General features: G+C 39.4%; 1 protein-coding gene across 1 annotated transcript in view; it reads right to left on the reverse strand.

The window, feature by feature from the left end:
* The window catches only part of POMGNT1 (protein O-linked mannose N-acetylglucosaminyltransferase 1 (beta 1,2-)), a 104736-nt gene extending 90401 nt beyond the window's left edge, over nt 1-14335 (reverse strand). The window contains exons 1-3 of the mRNA XM_053693418.1: nt 14125-14335; nt 7936-8170; nt 5759-5861 (exon numbers count right to left, since the gene is read on the reverse strand). Coding sequence (XP_053549393.1) covers nt 5759-5861; nt 7936-8130 — 298 coding nt within the window. The 5' untranslated portion in view covers nt 8131-8170; nt 14125-14335. The remainder of the gene's footprint in view (nt 1-5758; nt 5862-7935; nt 8171-14124) is intronic.
* Nucleotides 14336-19194: the final 4859 nt, after the last annotated feature.

A 19194-nucleotide genomic window follows, 5' to 3' on the forward strand; every position in this document is an offset into this window, starting at 1 on the left:
TACCAACTTAATATCTAAGGAATGCATAGGCTCAAACGGAGCCCCTTGAAGAACTTTGAGAACCAAATTAAGACTCCATGGAGGAGTAATTGGCTTGAACACAGGCCTGATGCTGACCAAGGCCTGACAAAAAGATTGCACATCTGCAATATATGTCAAACGTTTGTGTAACAAAATAGATAAGGCAGAAATTTGACGACCCTTTAATGAACTTGTCGATAATCCTTTCTCCAAACCTTCTTGTAGAAAGGACAAAATTCTAGGAATCCTAACTCTGCTCCATGAGTAGCCCTTGGATTCACACCAATAGAGATATTTACTCCATATCCTATGGTAAATCCTTCTAGTTAGACGTACGAGCCTGAATCATGGTCTCTATGACCGATTCTGAAAAGCCCCGCTTGGATAAAATTAAGCGTTCAATATCCAAGCAGTCAGCTTCAGAGAAACTAGAGTTGGGTGAAGAAAGGGCCCTTGAAGTAGAAGGTCCTTCCTCAACGGAAGCCTCCAAGGTGGCAGAGATGACATGTCCACCAGATCCGCATACCAAATCCTGCGAGGCCAAGCTGGTGCAATGAGGATCACAGAGGCCCTCTCTTGCTTGATTCGAGCAATGGCCCGAGGAAGAAGAGCAAATGGAGGAAATAGGTATGCTCGACTGAAGGTCATAGGTGCCGCCAGGGCATCCATCAGTACTGCCTGCGGGTCCCTGGACCTCGACCCCGTACCTCAGGAGCTTGGCATTCTGTCGAGATGCCATGAGATCTAATTCCTGCTGACCCCATTTGAGAATCAGGCTGGAGAATACTTCCGGATGGAGTTCCCACTCTCCCAGATGAAAGGTCTGCCTGCTTAGGAAGTCCACCTCCCAGATGTCCACCCCTGGGATGTGGATCGCCGACAGACAGCAAGAGTGGGTTTCCGCCCACTGAATTATTTTGACTACCTCTCATCGCTAAGGAATTTCTCATTCCTCCCTGATGATTGATGTAAGCCACTGAAGTTATGTTGTCTGACTGGAACCTTATAAACTAGACCGAGGCCAACTGTGGCCAGGCCAGAAGAGCATTGAAGATCGCTCTCAGCTCCAGAATGTTTATATGAAGAACAGACTCTGACTAAGTCCAAACTCCCTGAGCTTTTAGGGATCCCCAGACTGCTCCCCATCCTAGAAGGCTGGCGTCTGTTGTCACTATTACCCAAGATGGTCTGCGAAAGCAGGTTCCCTGGGAAAGATGATCCAGAGACAACCACCATTGCAGAGAATCCCTTGTCTCCTGCTCCAGAAGTATTTGAGGAGACTAGTCCGCATAATCTCTGTTCCATTGCCTGAGCATGTTTAACTGCAGAGGTCTGAGGTGGAACCGAGCAAACGGGATGATGTCCATTGCCGCCACCATCAGCCCGATTGCCTATATGCACTGAGCCACTGATGGCCGAGGAGTGGACTGAAGAGCTAGATAAGTATTGAAGATTTTTCTGACAGAAGAATCTATTATGGTTCCCAAGAAAATTACCCTTGCATTTGGTATTAAGGAACTCTTTTCCAAATTTACCTTCCACCCGTGAGATCGCAGGAAGGATAGCAACATTTCCGTGTGGGATCTTGCTTGTTGGAAGGATGGCGCCTGGACTAGGATGTCGTCCAGATAGGGTGCCACTGCAATACCCCGTACCCGAAGCACCGCCAACAGCGAACCCAGAACCTTTGAGAAAATTCTGCGAGCTGTGGCAAGACCAAAGGTTAGACACAAATTTGAAGTGTTCGTCTAGAAAGGCAAACCTTAGAAACTTGTCCTTGTGAATGGGAACATGCAAGTACGCGTCCTTTGGTCCAAGAGGGTCAATTTATGACAACTGTGGATTTAAAGGAAGAATGGAACTAATAGTTTCCATCTTGAAGGACGGTACTCTGAGGAATTTGTTTAGACTCTTGAGGTCTAAAATATGCCTGAAAGTTCCCTCTTTTTCCGGAACCACAAACAGATTGGAATAAAATCTCAGACCCCGTTCCTGAGTCGGAACAGGAACTATCACTCCCAGGTCGGAGAGGTCTCTTATACAGTGCAAGAACGCCTCTCTTTTTGTCTAGTCTACAGACAATCTTGAATGCAGAAACCTGCCTCTGGGAGGAAAACTTTTGAACTCTAGTTTGTATCCCTGGGACACTTTCTACTGCCCAGGGATCCTGAAAATCTCAAACCCAAGTCTGCCCCCTACCAGATCCGGTCCCGGATCAGGGGCAGACCCTTCATGCTGACTTTGGTTCAATGGCAGGCTTCTTGGAGTGTTTTCCCTTATTCCAAGACTGATTGGGTTTCCATGAAGGTTTAGACTGTTCCTGCTTGGAGGCAGAAGAGGAAGAATTTCCCTTGAAATTTTGAAAGAAACGAAAATTGCTCTGTTGTCCTTTTTGTTTGTTTCTCTTGTCCTGAGGGAGAAGGTGACCCTTACCTCCCGTAACATCAGAAATTATTTCCGTCAAGCCAGGTCCAAACAAGGTCTTCCCCTTGTAAGGAAATCGCTAAAAGCTTAGATTTGGAAGATACATCCGCAGACCAAGGTTTTAAACCATAGGGGCTCTGCGAGCTAGAACAGAGAACCCTGAAATCTTTGCTCCCAGTTTGATAACTTGAAGGGAAGCATCCATAATAAAAGGAATTAGCCAATTTATGAGCTTTAATCCTATCCTGGATTTCATCCAGAGGAGTATCTGTCCTAATAGCATCAGACAACGCATCAAACCAATATGCTGCAGCACTAGTGACAGTAGCAATGCACACAGCTGGCTGCCATTGTAAGCCCTGGTGTACATACATCATTTTGAGTAACCCCTCTATTTTTTTGTCCATAGGATCTTTAAAAGGCACAACTATTCTCTATGGGTATAGTAGTTCTCTTAGCCAAAGTGGAAACCGCTCATTCCACCTTGGGGACTGTTTGCCAAGTCTCCTTGACAGAGTCAGCTATGGGGAACATCTTCTTCAATATAGGAGATGGATAAAAAGGGGATACCCGGTCTCTCCCACTCCTTAGCAATGATCTCAGAAGCTCAGACTGGAACCGGATAACACCTCTATTGAGGAAGGTACATCAAAATATTTGTTTAGCTTACTGGATTTTTTGGGATTAACAACGACCGTGGAGTTGCTGTCGTCCAATGTAGCTAAAACCTCCTTAAGTAGCAGACAGAGGTGTTCTAGCTTAAACCTGAAAGATACCACTTCAGTATCAGCAAGAGGAATTACACTGTCAGAATCTGAAATTTCACCCTCAGATGCTACTATGGTATCCCCCTCCTCAGGCTTCTGGGAGGGTGCATCCGCAATAGGAATAACTGCGTCAGAAACCTTGCTTACTGAATGTCTGATTGTCCACTTACGCTTTCTTTGCAACATAGGAAAGGCAGACAACATGAGAGAAGCGATGTCTTTTAAAGTAACCCCAACTGGAGCCACCGAGGAAACGCAGGGCACTGCATGTGAGGGCGGTAAAATTTGGGACGCTTGAGGAGAAAGCTGCGGCATATATTGAACATTGGATTCCTGACCAGCATCCTCCTTAGAAAATGTTGGTTCAGGAAAAATGTTATCCCTGTAACTTACAGCCCTCTCAATTCAAGAGGAACAAAAAGGGATTGGCGATTCCACATTGGCATCAAAACATAAAGAGCAGGTGACATTTTGCATAGCCTCATGGTCCATTCTTACTCTTAATGGATAGAACTAGCAATCAAAAAGTGAAATTAACAAAATGAAACTTGACAAAATAAAACAAAAAAACGTTACCGTCTCTTTTAAAAACTTTAACTTTTTTACTATAAACTGCAGAATGCGGAAAAAACGATACTTAGACAAAAATCACATTAGAAAATGTTGGTTCAAAACACTTCTACACCTCAGCTATCTGCTGAGGTGCCTACCTGCCCAACAACACAGGAGGTAAGTCCCACTAGCAATGCAGATGATCCCTAGATCAGCAGGAAACACTTCGAGAATCCTTCCTAGAAACGCTCGTCTTTCATGAACCCAAGCGCTTCTAGTCGGCCTGTAACTGTCATCTCCGTAGATGCAAGAGAAATGGTTTGTAATGCTAAAAATATTGTCACACTTAGCCCCGCCCCTCGTGGGCGTCTCTAATTAACAATCTCCCAGTCGGTATTATTCAAGTTAAACCGCCGGGAGCAGTGGAACCGCCATAAAAATTTCAACTACGCAGCAATCTTGGCCCCAGTGCCTGCTATGATGTCTATAGTCTCCTTCAGTAAGGAGAAATAAAATGTCCCAAGAGAATAAAGAGCTTTACTAACAAAAAGAGCCCTTTCCTTCCTCGTTTAAGTAAATATAGCGAGCACTTTTTCTGAGTGATCCAGAATTAAGCACTTACCTGACCAATGCCTGACAGCAAGGCATCTCACCAGGCTTGAGAGGTCCTCTCCCTCACATAGGCCTGTGGAACAAAAGAGACTGAGTATTTCCCCTCAGGTCTTCACAATTAGGGCAGCATAAAATCTATGAGAGGCGCAGTGAGAATTATGTCCCACCAGTTCCCATTGCTCTAAAGCCACCACTGCTGTACTGAAGAGACTGATGTGGACTACGGCTACACCCTAGGACAAGCAGCACAATCTTGCACCACTTTAAAAATAATAAACTCTTTATTGAAGAATCTAAAACACCACCTAACTTTACCACTTCCTAGCACTAACGTAGGCAAAGAGAATGTCTGGGTTGGGAGGGAAGGGAGGTGATATTTAACAGCTCTGCTGTGGTGCTCTTTGCCGCCTCTTGCAGGGCAGGAGTGGTATTCCCAATAGTAATTAAGATGATCCATGGACTCATTGTGTCATTAAAAAGAAAATAAACTTACAATGAAGTTACCAGCTCAGTAAATTACTAGTTAAATAACTGTATAGGTGAAATCAATATTCAGAGATGTGCTGCAGCTTAATAGTAACCAAAGCATATACACACTCATTTCTATGTCAAATAGTGAAGCACTTGTGATAAACTCCCAGTGATCTCTATATAAACAACACGGGAGATACACAGCCCAGCAGATTGTTCTGTTGAAAGGTACCAGCCAGGGCTTAGTGTCTGATCTCTGTATCAGACTCTTTTCTACAGCAGCAAACTTTCACCAACATAACAAACATAGCTATAAAAGTTATAAATATATTGATAATACATTACAACCACATATAGTGGTAATATTAAAAAAAGGTTCCAGTTTGTTAGCTAAAGTATTAAAGGGACACTGACCCCAAATATTTTCTTTTGTGATTCAGAGAGAGCATGCAATTTTAAGCACCTTTCTAATTTACTCCTATTATCAAATTTTCTTCATTCTCTTGGTATCTTTATTTGAAATGCAAGAATGTAAGTTTAGATGCCAGCCCATATTTGGTGAACAACCTGGGTTGTTCTTGCTGATTGGTGGATAAATTCACCCACCAATAAACAAGTGCTGTCCACCATGCTGAACCAAAAAATAGCTTAGATGCCTTCTTTTTCAAATAAAGATTGCATGAGAACGAAGAAAAATTGATAAATAGGAGTAAATTAGAAAGTTTCTAAAAATTGTATGCTCTATATGAATCTCAAAAGAAAAAAAATTGGGTTCAGTGTCCCTTTAACAAATATATTCCTACTGTTGCAGTTATGAAACATCACACAATTTTAGCTGTTCTGACATCATACAGGACCCGTCAGTTTTTATCATAAAACATTGCAGCCATGCATAGTAACTGTGTACTTACCATAGTCCTGTTCAGCCTCTTCTTCATTAACTGCACGTCTTGTGTCCATGATTAACTTGATGTTTACAATAACCGTTACAAGCAGGAAAAGAACAGCCACGGTCTACAATAAAAACACATTAAAATAAACAATAGGTTATGTTTGTTCCTGTGCTCGGTGAGTTAATGCTCACCCAGTGTTCTCAACAGAACCTTTTGCGAGCCGGGCGGCAATGTAAAATAGGCAGGTGGGGGCAGTGTAATACTCTGCAACATTAAAACTTTTTTGTATTTATAAATGTTACTTAAGGTATCCAATGCACAAACTAATTGCATAATTTAACATAAATTGATTTATTGATAATCTGTGTAACAAATGTAGAAAAATAGAAAAAAATTGCTATACCTCACAAGATAAAGCACAGGATATATAGTTAACACTACATTCACTTTATATTGAGGACGGGAACTCTGAAAAGGCTGCAAACGGCGAAAGCACATGTAACGGTTGAGCACAATACTAGATGCACCTCAACCAACCGAGGGAATTCTCTGCACCGTAATCGGTACCCCTGTTCTTGTATCTCACTAGCCCACTAGATATTAAGATGCCCCATTCAGCCTTATTAAAACCTTACATAACAACTGGGAATGTTTCAAACAACAACTAGACCCATAACCCTATGTGGAGACAACTAATGGTGATTTTAAATGCATCATTGCTATATACAATCTTTAATTGTACAATGCTTTAGAGAAAGATATTTCACTGCTTTGGTTTACCCAAGTGCTCATATCTGTCCATCAGCATTATGTTTATTGAAAAGACTTTTTCTGACATTCACATCTTCACCATTACACCACACTTGTTTGAAGAGTAAGGTTCCTGATGAAGCTATTCTCAACTACACCAAGTAAAACACTGCCTCTTGTTATTTTATATACTTAACTTGGTTGGTCATTACGCAGATATATACACTTGCAACAGTATCCAAAAATGCTTGTGAAATGTCTGGTACAAGAGTAAAGTTCTGTATCATTTTCTCTGCCCTAAAATTAAACCCCCATCATCCATTAGAGAGCCAAATAATTTCACCTAGCGCAGTAAAATGGATCAAAATAGCTATTCCATGAGAAAGATACAATTTTGAAAGTCTTCTGTGCCATGTTTTTTGTTAAGGTCAGAGATAAAGATCAAATTAATATCAACCTGGAATGTCTGGGTCTCGTGTGATTTGCGACCTATATCTTGTCATGCTGCAAATTCCTCATGTTAAGTTATATTCACATCACCATGCAATTAAAGGGACACTGAACCCAATTTTTTTTCCATGATTCAGATAGAACATGACATTTTAAGCAACTTTCTAATTTACTAATATTATAAATTTTTCTTCATTCTCTTGCTATCTTAATTTACAAACCAGGAATGTGATGCATAGGAGCCGGCCCATTTTTGGTTGAGAACCTGGGTTATGCTTGCTTATTGGTGGGTAGATGTAAGCCTCCAATAAGCAAGCGCTATCCATGGTGCTGAACCTAAAATGGGCTGGCTGCTAAGATTTACATTCCTGCTTTTAAAATAAAGATAGCAAGAGAACGAAGAAAAATTGATAATAGGAGTAAATTAGAAAAGTTTAAATGTCTCAGACTTTCTTGTGGTTTACCAAGCACCTTTCACCTCTGGCTCCAGCACTAGTCATACACAACTCTTATGATTGGAAATACAGCTAAAAAACTGACACACTGCGCACAGAAGAATACACTTGTTGATATTAAAAGTGATGAAGGTGCAAGAAAGAGGCCTTGCTACACTCGTACATATTCTATTCCAACTGTCAGTTCCCTTTAAGATAAATAATGCAGCACACCCCATGGGCTTTTTATAACCTTGCTAGTTGTGGTGGATACACAGCTGATCTATACTGATCCTGTATCAGTGTATTATGCCTATGTGTCAGGTAAGTGACAATGGTGCCCTTCCCATTTTAAACCCACAGATGAGCTTTCATCAATATGAAAACCAGCTACTTTCTAGGACAGTGTTATTTTGTCGTCAAGCATCAACTTTAATCAATACATTATAAAAGTATTTTAAAGCTGCACCTGATAAGTACTATCACATGGAAAAATAAGTACTATGAATAAGTGCAAAATAAACTGACAGTACACACGCACATGCTGGTGTTTCTGCCTACCTGGCACATTCGTCGCACTGTCCGATGATTGCTCAGCTTATATTTCCATGCCAGATACCAGCTTCTTTTACTACGTGGAAGGGGCGGCTTTCCATTAGCACCAGGATCCCAGTCCTCCATTGTTTCTGGGCCAGGCTGGGGGATTTGTTGTGTTGCCTGCATCTGTCGGTTTCCTCTTGTCAGGGACATCCGCATTGCCCTGTTGTCCTAACTAGCAGCATGGGTACTGAATAACCTAGAAAGAAATAGGCATGGTTGGAAAATTTCTTATTCACTTACTGCTATAGATACCCATCCATAGACTTATTTGTTTTTGTTTGTTTTTTTAAAGAGCACCTAAAAGATCAGCTAACATAGTTATATTAGAGATAAAACTTCAGGAAATTGGCTAACTGGTATAAAGAGATTTAAATATTGTAGAAATTGTGTAGGTTGCAATAATATTCCTAACTCAAAAAAGAAGAATAAGAATAGTTTCCATTTAAGAGATGGAAAGAAAAAAAAATATATTGACCAACTAATAACCTGTAATAGTAATTATGTGGTTTATCTCCTAGTCTGTAGTTGCAATTGGTTTTATATAAAGTAAAACCACTAAATTTCTTAAGACTAGGATATATGAACACATTTATAACATAAACATCTAGTCTCCGCACACTTTAAGGTAAAGCATAACCAAGATCCTAGTGGGTTAATTTTCATGGGAATTAGACAAGAAGATAATCATTGGAGAGGGACTGATAGGAAGAAAACTCTCAAAACTAGAAATTAAGTGCTTAATACTTTAGTACCATATGGCCTGAATGTTGGGTTTGAACTACGCCACTTCTTAACATAAGTTAACATTTTATATTTTTCCTGGTTCTATCAATATTGTCATTAATAAAAACAAATTGTGATAATGGGGACACAATGTATATTATATTTTTGTAATTATGACTGTTATGTATCAATTTTCATATGAATTTTAGTAATCACAATAAGTTTGTTGTAAATATTCTCCTTGATATGATGCAATAGAAATAATGTTATAATACGTATTTGATGTTTTTAATTACTTTTATATTTTTAATAAATTAACTTTTAATATAGCGGTTCCAGACTTTATTCCACTGTTGGAATCCTTGATAGCCTATATCAGGTCTGCGGATATATCAGGAGCTGATTTGTAGCTCCAGAAAAGTGAGAGTACACTTCTAATTATACCATATCCGTTATACACAGTAACACACTATGCGTTTGTCTTTTATATTTTGAGACACGGTAACAGACTTTGGCAGCAGCATCTCACTTAGCATTGGGGGAGCTAATCCTGACAGCCTTGTAAATCAGGACGGCACAGCACTTGAGCTTAAAGTGAAGGTAACGTTAACAGGTATTGAAGACACCAAAGCATTTATCAATAGAACATTAATGCAAATCGCTAACATTTTTCATACACCTATATTTTTTACAATATCTTTATTTTCAATTATGTACCGTCTCTTAGAAGACTCCTCCCCGCCTCTACTTCCGTGTTCTCCTGTGTTTGTTGTCTTGAGCGGTCCCACCCACACTCAACGTCGCTCAAAAGCGTGTTCCCGATGCCGATTTGAACTGCGCATGCGCATATCGCCGTTGACACATAGTACTCAATGAATTATTATATTCATTGAGTACTATGCTATCCTATTTTATAACTACGCTATTTGATCATTACTTGTACCACGATCAATGTTGACTGAGAATTTTGTTAGGATGTTTTTACGATGAGACCGACAGAGCATGCGTGTCTCATGAATGAGCATGGAGAATAAAGTACGCTAATATGGGTTTAACGCATGCGCTTAACACTCACGTGACGTTGCAATGAATGGGCTAAACACCCTGGGGGAGAAACAAGCATTGGAGGATCTAATATGACTCGCCTGTCAATCACTTTGTCAAAATGGCGGGCGGAAGAAAGAATATCATTGTCGGCTGTTTATAAGGTAAAAAACAAGCAATATATAATATGATTTGAAAAAAAAATGAATTAAACTAGGTCTATTTTTTAAAAAGGAATAATATGATGTACCTGAGTGTTGTTAACTTTACTTTAAGAAAGCTCAAGGTTATGCAAGTAAAATTACTTACAAATACTGCTTCCCAGTAGTAATTCAAAGTGTGCATACACCTAATATATATACCAAATAGATTTACCAATGACTCTGCCACAAATGGAATAAATGTAAAATAAACAACTTTATATAAAGAATATATGTATAAGGAGGTACACAACTATTAGATGTGGGTGAATAACTATAAAATACCCAAGACTATGGTATATGTATAAACTAGATTGAATATTTATTACAAGGTAAGAGAGACTGATCGATTGAGCATTGGATTACAAGGAGAGCAGAGTGAAATATCACTCTGAGATACCGGAGACTGAAATAATAGTACTCCATAGAAGAACCGGAGGCTGAATTGAAGAGCACTCCAAGGAGGTACTGGAGGCTGACAAGAAAGCATTTTACCAAGATTTATATTGATCGTTATCATAGATAACAGAAGCGAAGGAGTAAAAGACAACAGTTCATCATAGGCCAATATTGGCACATCATATCGGGACATTTAAGGAACCGGAGACAATTCCGGCACACCACCACAGTGCACTGTGAGTATTCAACACGGAATAACAACTAACGTCGAAATCCAGGTACTTTTTTGGGCCAATTGGCCGAAGATTATCTATACACAATAGAAAATGATTGCATTTATTGCATCCATTGATTGACATTCTATATTAAAATGTACGCCTTATATCCACATTAACGCTGAATTTAGCTCAAATTAGCCTATGAGCCAAACATACTTAAAGGGCCACTAAACCCAAAATCTTTCTTTCATGATTCAGATAGAGAATAGAAATTTAAACAACATTACAATTAACTTCTATTATTTATTTTGCTTCATTTTTTTAGATATCCTTAGTTGAAGAAAAAGCAATGCACATGGTGAACCAATCACACAAAGCTTCTATGTGCAGCAACCAATCAGCAGCTACTGTGCATATCTAGATATGCTTTTTAGCAAAGAATATCAAGAGAATAAAACAAATTAGATAATATAAGTAAATTAGAAAGATGGTTAAAATTGCATTCTCTTTCTAAATCATGAAAGAAAAAAATGTGGGTGTCATGTCCCTTTAACATCTTTATAAAACACCATTTGATAAACATTTGGATACATTTTGACAGATAGTACTTTAAACATCCGATATGTTTTGATACATATGGTAAAAGAACACCATTCACTTTACACACGCATTAGTGAAGTTCATATTTATTCAACAAAGGCTTCTTATTTATATTCCACAAAGGCTTCATATTTATACTTCTATCGGTCAGGATACCAATTGTTTTTAAGTGCTTTTAGCAATTGTTTTTATAGTTCATTCAGTACATAGTACTTATTGCTTCATTGACACTGGTGTCATTATCTATCATATGGGTTAATACCCATACTTTGTAATAAATATTCAATCTAGTTTATACATATACCATAGTCTTGTGTATTTTATAGTTACTCACATCTAATAGTTGTGTACCTCTTATACATATACTCTTTATATGAAGTTGTTTATTTTACATTTATTCCATTTGTGGCAGAGTCATTGGTAAATCTATTTGGTATATATATTAGGTGTATGCACACTTAATTACTACTAGGAAGCAGCATCTGTTTGTGCCACCTATAGCTAGTTAAATCATTAACTTTTTAACTGTTTTTGGGAAAGAACTTTTTTTTTAGGTGTACAGTATTCCCTTCTGTTCAGGACAGATATACAATATCTCCTTTACCTAAAATTACTGACACATTTGTTCACATTATATTATGTAACAATGTTGCACCACGATTTGTTTCTTTTTTCTTTGAGATATTGTGAATCTAGAAACTCCTACGTCGTTTGACACTTAATATCCTTTATCAAATTTATTATTGATTATTTTTTGTTTGTGATTGCAAGTTAATTATCACTGTCTATTTGTGTAGTAGCATGAAACTTTCTCTTGTTGGGTTTGGGGTGAAGATTTTTACCTAGCTGTGTTAGTTACCAAAAATAAAATGGTTATTGGAGTATCTCTAACTTGGTTGGTGGTGGTGGAGTCCTGTTGGGTTGGAACCTTAATAGACCTTTAGTTTGGAGTTAATGAGTCTCTAGTCAGGTCAGGTATTCTTTTAAAGGGCTGAAATTAGTTATTGCTGTGGTGAATGTGTCTAGTCCAGATGGAAGTAAAAGGTATATTTTGGTGGGTGATGAGTTGAGTTGTTTCAAGTGAAACTGAGGATAAAGACATAGGTGGGTGAATTAGCCTCTAGTTGCTTTGAAGGTAAACACAAACAGTTAATAAGGAAGTGAAGACTTCAACTATAAAGTGAAGGCATCTGTAGCTAATTTGGGGATAAAGATCTAGGAGCAGTGATAGTTTAGGTGTCTCAAACCTAGGGCCTGATGATCTAAAACTCAGAGGGAAATCAGGTAAAAACTATGAGATATTTTTTAGACCTTAGATTGTAATGTAGGAGTCTATCTATTGCATCCCAATGCATGGTGAGAAACATTTCTAAAGCTATATTCTTTGAGGGACATCACAGCACTTATTTAGATAATCTTGCCTGTGCAGAGAACTTTATATGATCGGATCCCTAGTTACATGGTTAAGTGTATTTACCTTAGTAAAGCTTAACCAAGATGAGTTTTAGGAAGATAGATACTTGGCTATAAAGCTAATGTGCCTGTAATTGGAGAATAAGATTTCCCTAGCTGGAAACTAAATGTCCTTACTTAGGGCTATGTATCCTAACCTGCAGATGATTAAGTAATAGCTAGGGCAAAAAGGTCCTTAGCTAATGTGTCCCTAGCTCAGCCTATGGTACCTATATGGGTTTTGAGTGGAAAGGCATTTTCTGGGAAGTTAAAGTGCCTATAATTGGGGATAAAGATATCCCTAGATGGGGTTCCTTAGCTAGGGATGATATGTCCACAGTTGAGGCAGATGTGTCCTTAAAGGGACATGAAACCCAAATTTTTTCTTTCATGATTTAGAAAGAGCATACAATTATAAACAACTTTCTAATTTACTTCTATTATCTATTTTGCTTCATTCTCTTGATATTCTTTGCTGAAAAGCATATCTAGATATGCTTAGTAGCTGCTGATAGGTAGCTGCACAAAGATGCCTCCTGTGATTGGTTCACCGTGTGCATCGCTATTTCTTCATTAAAGTATATCTAAAGAATGAAGCAAATTAGGTAATATAAATAAATTTGAATGTTGTTTAAAATTGTATTCTCTACCTTATGCCTATAATTGGGGATAAAGATATCCCTAGATGGGGTTGATGTTCCTTAGCTAGGGACAATATGTCCACAGTTGAGGCAGATGTGTCCTTAGGTGGGGTGGACATATTACTAGCTAGGTTAAACCTGCCCATACCCAGGGCAAAGTTGTCCAAAGGAGGGGGTGAAGCTGCCACTAGCTGGGATGAAGCTGCCAGTATCAGAGTCAAAATTGCCCTTTGCTGGGGTGAAGCTATCAGTAGCAGGGGTAAAAGTGCCACTAGCTGGGGTGAGATTGCCAGTAGCAAGGGTAAAGCTGACAGTAGCAGGGGTGAGATTGTCAGTAGCTTGGGTGAAGCTGCCAGTAACAGGGGTGAGATTGTCAGTAGCAGGGGTGAGGGTGCCAGAAACTTGGATGAAGCTGCCAGTAGCAGGGGTGAAGCTGCCAGTAGCAGGGGTGAAGCTGCCAGTAGCAGGGGTGAAGCTGCCAGTAGCAGGGGTGAAGCTGCCAGTAGCAGGGGTGAAGCTGCCAGTAGCAGGGGTGAAGCTGATAGTAGCAGGGGTGAAGCTGCCAGTAGCAGGGGTGAAGCTGATAGTAGCAGGGGTGAAGCTGCCAGTAGCAGGGGTGAAGCTGATAGTAGCAGGGGTGAAGCTGCCAGTAGCAGGGGTGAAGCTGCCAGTAGCAGGGGTGAAGCTGCCAGTAGCTGGGGTGAGATTGTCAGTAGCTGGGGGTGAAGGTGCCACTAGCTGGGATAAAGGTGCCATTAACTGGGGTGAAGATGCCACTAGCTGGGGAAGATCTGCCACTTGGTATGTGAGGTGACTAGCTGTGGTTAGAGATCTGTATGGTCTGTCCCACTCGCACCGTCTTTCCTTACTCACCTCGCAGTTTTCCCCCGTTCATGCCCGCAAGCAGCCCCCGGGACGGTACCGTTTCTCATCCTCTCAGACAGCTGTATGCCGGAGCGCGCACTTTCCCCACGAGCACAAGCACGTCAGCGTAAAATGTGTGTAAGAACTTGAGTTCTAATACGCAAGTGACGCTTATGCGCGCCCCCGTTTTACGGTAGCGGCTAGATTCCATCCCTCTAAAGGACACTCTGACATCACAGCAGTCACGTGATTGCAGTGATCACATGGTATAGAGAGCTGAGGAAGCACAAGTGCGGGAGACTCAAATCGATAGGACTTTTCTTGTTTTCCTTCTGCTGCTGTCTGTTTCGTCAGGAGTTGTTATCTGGGCTTATGCTGGACATGGAAAAAACACTAATGTGAAAAAGGAGTGAGAAGAACATGGGTTTTCATGAAGCAAGAAGCTGGGATCCTGATTAAAACAGCCAGCCAGAGATTTGTAGATTGTCTTTATTTTCAACTCTGAATAATGGGAACCTCATCTGTGCCCAGGATTTGTGCTAGAAACAGGAAGAACTGGTTGTGGGAAAATATTACACATGGGGCCCAACATTTTCTTTTATTCTTTATTTTCTAAGAGAAGCTGTGATCTGGGACTGCAGATGAGCAATGGGAAACCACTAAGTTAAAGGGACATTCTAGCCAAAATTGGAATCCATGATGATGCATTTCGGTTTTGAATAGCAGCATTTTTGTAATACACATGTATTAACAAAAATGCTTCTAGTAAAAGCTATAGCTGTTTCAAAAGAGTATTTAAGTATGCACAGTGCACCAGCATTTTAAACACAGCACTTGCTTAGAGAGCCTAAGGGGCTTGTACCACTTGGTAATGACTCAATTTGTTAATTGTTAGCAGGATAGAAGCCCTTCTGGTGCTATGATCAGCTGCAGTATTTAAAATGCTGGTGCACTGAGAATATCTAGCTATGCTTCACGTGCACGTGCAGAGAAAAATGTCAACACTAAAACAGTGATAACTTTTACCGAAAGCATTTTTGCCAATCCATGTATATTGCAAATATGTTTCTATCGAAAGATGTAATTAATCTACGTGCATTAAAATTTTGACTGGAATGTCCCTTTTAAGTAAAACTGCACTTGTCTTGTTACATAATTAGTGAAAGTCAGCCACAATTGTTAAAGTGAAAGTAAAGTTATGTGGTCCGCTCTCCTCGGTTGCCTAGTTAATTTAAAATAAATAGGAGTTTCAGTCATGATTTTTTACAAATTTGCATGTAAATGCCATTTTCGCTGCAAAAAAACTCAATAATTTACTACTTACAATTCAACCCGTTCTTTCCCCTCACATTTTACTTCCTCATCACATTTATCAATTGACCAATTGACTTTCTGGCCGTTAGGCGACGTCATCCACCTATATGTTCAATTGCGCATGCAGCAATTCTTTTTTGTGCTCATTGTGTAGTACCAGCGTTCACGATTCACGCATGCGCACAACTTTTGTTTTAGAACAGCCGAGTTGAAAACAGGCTCATCACAGAATCGCATGCGCATTGACAGGAAGGTCTACGATTCGCGCATGCGCAATGCGTCCTTTGCTTGTGAACGCGCATTTTCTAGATGTCTAAACACAGAATCATAAGAAGTCTAAGATGGGCGGAGGATAACGGTAGGAGCAATAAAATTTTAATTAAAAGTCACAATTCACAGAATTAAAAAAAAAAAAAACATAGCGATCTTACTATTTGGAATGTATACAATACTTGGATGTGTTGTTAAGTGCTAAAATTTACTTTCACTTTAGTATATTTGAAGCTTGATTTAAAATGGACATTAATTCATAAGAACAGGAGTTAATTCGCTTATATTGTCAATATATATCTTAACTACCTTATTTATGTGCTGGTGTTACTACACTATGACACCAAGGGGATTATGGAAAGGAAGGGGTTAATGGCTGTTCTGTGTATGACTGATGGGGAATAGTTATAGTATTCTGTGTCACTGGTATGAATGGGCATTATTCTCTCTTTACCTGTGTGTAAATGTCTGTGTGTCTGTCTCCTTATGTATGTGACTTTCTCAGAGTCAGAGACACAGAATAAACGAAGGGGATGACACTGGTCAATTGCGAACGTGGTAACGAAATAGGCTGTACGTGCTTAATGAATTTAAAAAATGGAAGCGATCAAGTAATAATAACAACTACAAGAGAACCAACATCAATGTAGCTGGAATGGGAACGTGAACCTTATAAAGTCTAAAATAGACAAGAATAAAAACAGAGGATAAAAAATATCATATCAATGGATAATTTATTATATCAATGATTACTAATATACATATACAATACACTGGTGTATAAAAAAAGAATAAAAATAAAAACAAAAAATACATAAAATGCAATAATTGAATACACTATAGTAATACCATTAAGAACTGGGAGTATAAAGAGAACAAAGGAACCTCATATGTAAAAGGTTAATGCAACAATGTATAAAAAATGTTTATAATCCGAGCTGCCTGTTAAATGAGGATCCCTTAGATTCCAAGTTATAATGTTACCAGTTAGTGGGCATTAAGTCCATAGATTGTATTATTCAAATAGAATGAAAAAGGACGGATTATTTCCTGTATATGTGATTTGTACAATTGTGAGGCAGGGTTAAACTTCGCCGTGAGTGTTTGGCTGTTTTTCCTTCAATCGATATGACAATTTGTTGTATTATGGAATTTACGTCAAATAAGTACAGTTTATAACAACAGGTGTGTAGCTTTTACTCACTTTGGAGCTTTCAGCGTCCTCGCTTTATTCACCCGTTACCTGTAAGCAGGGCAATGTGTGGAAGTGGTCCAATTGGGACCGTTGAAGTGCGTGCACTTATTCAAACTGCTGGAAATCCTTGAAGATGCATACTCCTACCGGCTCAGTATGTGCTGTCTGAGCACGTAGAAAGAGTCGGTTCTGGGAGTGGTTTCTTGGTTGCAGGAGCAATCTGTAAGAACGTCTACACGTTTCAGCTATAAAGCCTTTAGTATACACCTGCTGAAAAATCCTGATGAGATTTGTGTTCCTGTTTTGCCTTGTTGAAGCTAATTGGAGTCTTATCTCAAGTGTCATTTGAGATTCACTCCTACTGACCCCTGCTCCTAAGGCTTTAGAAATAAATGCTGGAGCACATATTATGTTCTCTGTGTAGTCAGGATTAGAACATTCAGTTGTGTGCTGTTACCTTGTGTCTGATGTCTCTTGCACATATCATGAAGACTCTGCAGCAGGTACTTTAGATAACTTTTATTCAGCTACAACCACATGGCTTATTCACTACAGGTTCATCAGTAAAACTAACATGGCTTCTGATGATGTTGCAGAGACAGAGGGTGTGGTGAGCTGAGCTTAAAGCTGCAGCACTTCTAACATATAATAATGAGACAAGGTTAGTGCAAAGATACAGTAAAAGCTGCAGTAATCTTAACATCCCCTTTTTTCTAAAAAAAAAAAAAATAAATATAAAAAATAAATAAAAATAAAGAACAGACAGTGGATAATATTGTAACATAGAACAAGTAACTAAACCATACAGTTGAACTTAGAACAGTTTATCTCTATAGTCTATGTGCACAAGACCTAGGTCGCAGCCTAGATTTTAGTCACAGTTATGTTTTCTGCGATAAGTCCGCCTTCGGATTAGGTTATTCCTTGCTGAATAATCTCTCACTGAATCCTCACATTGCCATCTAGAAGGTGGCCTTCTGTTTCTAGAGGGCCGTAGAGTATTTGGTTCAGGAGAAATAGTCTGTGGAGGAGTACCCAATGGTTGTTGATCACCTGTGATATTTTGTTGTTGGACAGAATCATTCTGAGGTTGATCTGTTTCAGTTGTGTTCATTGCATTTTCTTCCTCAGAAGACTCAGGTGGGCACCACACTCCATGCCAGATATCCTCACCATCTGAATCATTGGATATTTGTGTAGCTGGTTGAGATCTGTCTCATTTGTTCTACATGGCGGGAAACTGTACCACCAGCTTGTAGTTGAACTTTAAACATTCTGTTGCCCATGCCTTGTATTATGACAGCTGGAATCCATTTATTTGGGCCACGGTAGTTTCTAACCCATACTCTGTCATGAAGAACAAATTCTGAAACGCTGGAAGTGTTCAACTCTTGTTTGGAATGTTCTGGTCTAACTTTATCCAGTGGAGTTCTCAGGCGTCTTCCAAACTTTAACATTGCAGGTGATAGCCCAGTAGTGGCATGGGGTGTGTTTCGATAGTTAAACAAAAAGTTAGAAAGGGAGTTTGGATTAAATTTTGATTTGTGAGAGACAGCTGAGTGGCGTTTTAAAGTTTGTACAAATCTTTCAGCCTGTCCATTAGAGGCTGGAAAATATGGAGCTGTCTTACAGTGTTTGATGTTATTTGTAGCTAGAAATGTTTCAAATTCATGGGATATGAACTGTGGACCATTGTCTGAGACTAAAGTTTGTGGCAGTCCAAATCTTGCAAACATACTGCAAAGAACGACAATGGTTTGTTGTGTTGTAGTACTTGACATTTGAACTACTTCTGGCCACTTGGAATGAGCATCCACAGCTACCAAATACATTTGTCCATCCACTGGCCCTGCAAAATCAACATGGATTCTTGTCCAAGGTTCATTTGGCCATGGCCAAGTTTTTGAGGTGTCCCTGCTGGGATTCCGCTGTGTCTGTGCACATGCATTGCAAGCAGCTACATAAGAAGCAATATCTGTATCCAATTTAGGCCACCAAAAATATTCTCGTGCTCTTTGCTTCATTTTTACAACACCCTGATGTGAGCTGTGTAGTAACTTTAATGCTAATGTTTGCAGTAAGTTCGGAATTATCACTCGTGACCCCCATAACAGACAGCCTGAGTCATGCACAGTTTCCTTCTTCCTTGTAAAATATGGCTGAAGATCAGAGCGAACTACTTTAGGCCACCCATGTTGAACAAAAGACTTAATTTCCTGTAAGGTAGAATCAGCGCATGTATAAGTAGCAATCACTTTGGAATTTAGATTTAAAGGCTGTGGAGGAGTTTCTATAATTTT

The sequence above is a fragment of the Bombina bombina genome, chromosome 10, assembly GCF_027579735.1.
Source record: "Bombina bombina isolate aBomBom1 chromosome 10, aBomBom1.pri, whole genome shotgun sequence".
Classification (NCBI taxonomy): Eukaryota; Metazoa; Chordata; class Amphibia; order Anura; family Bombinatoridae; genus Bombina; species Bombina bombina.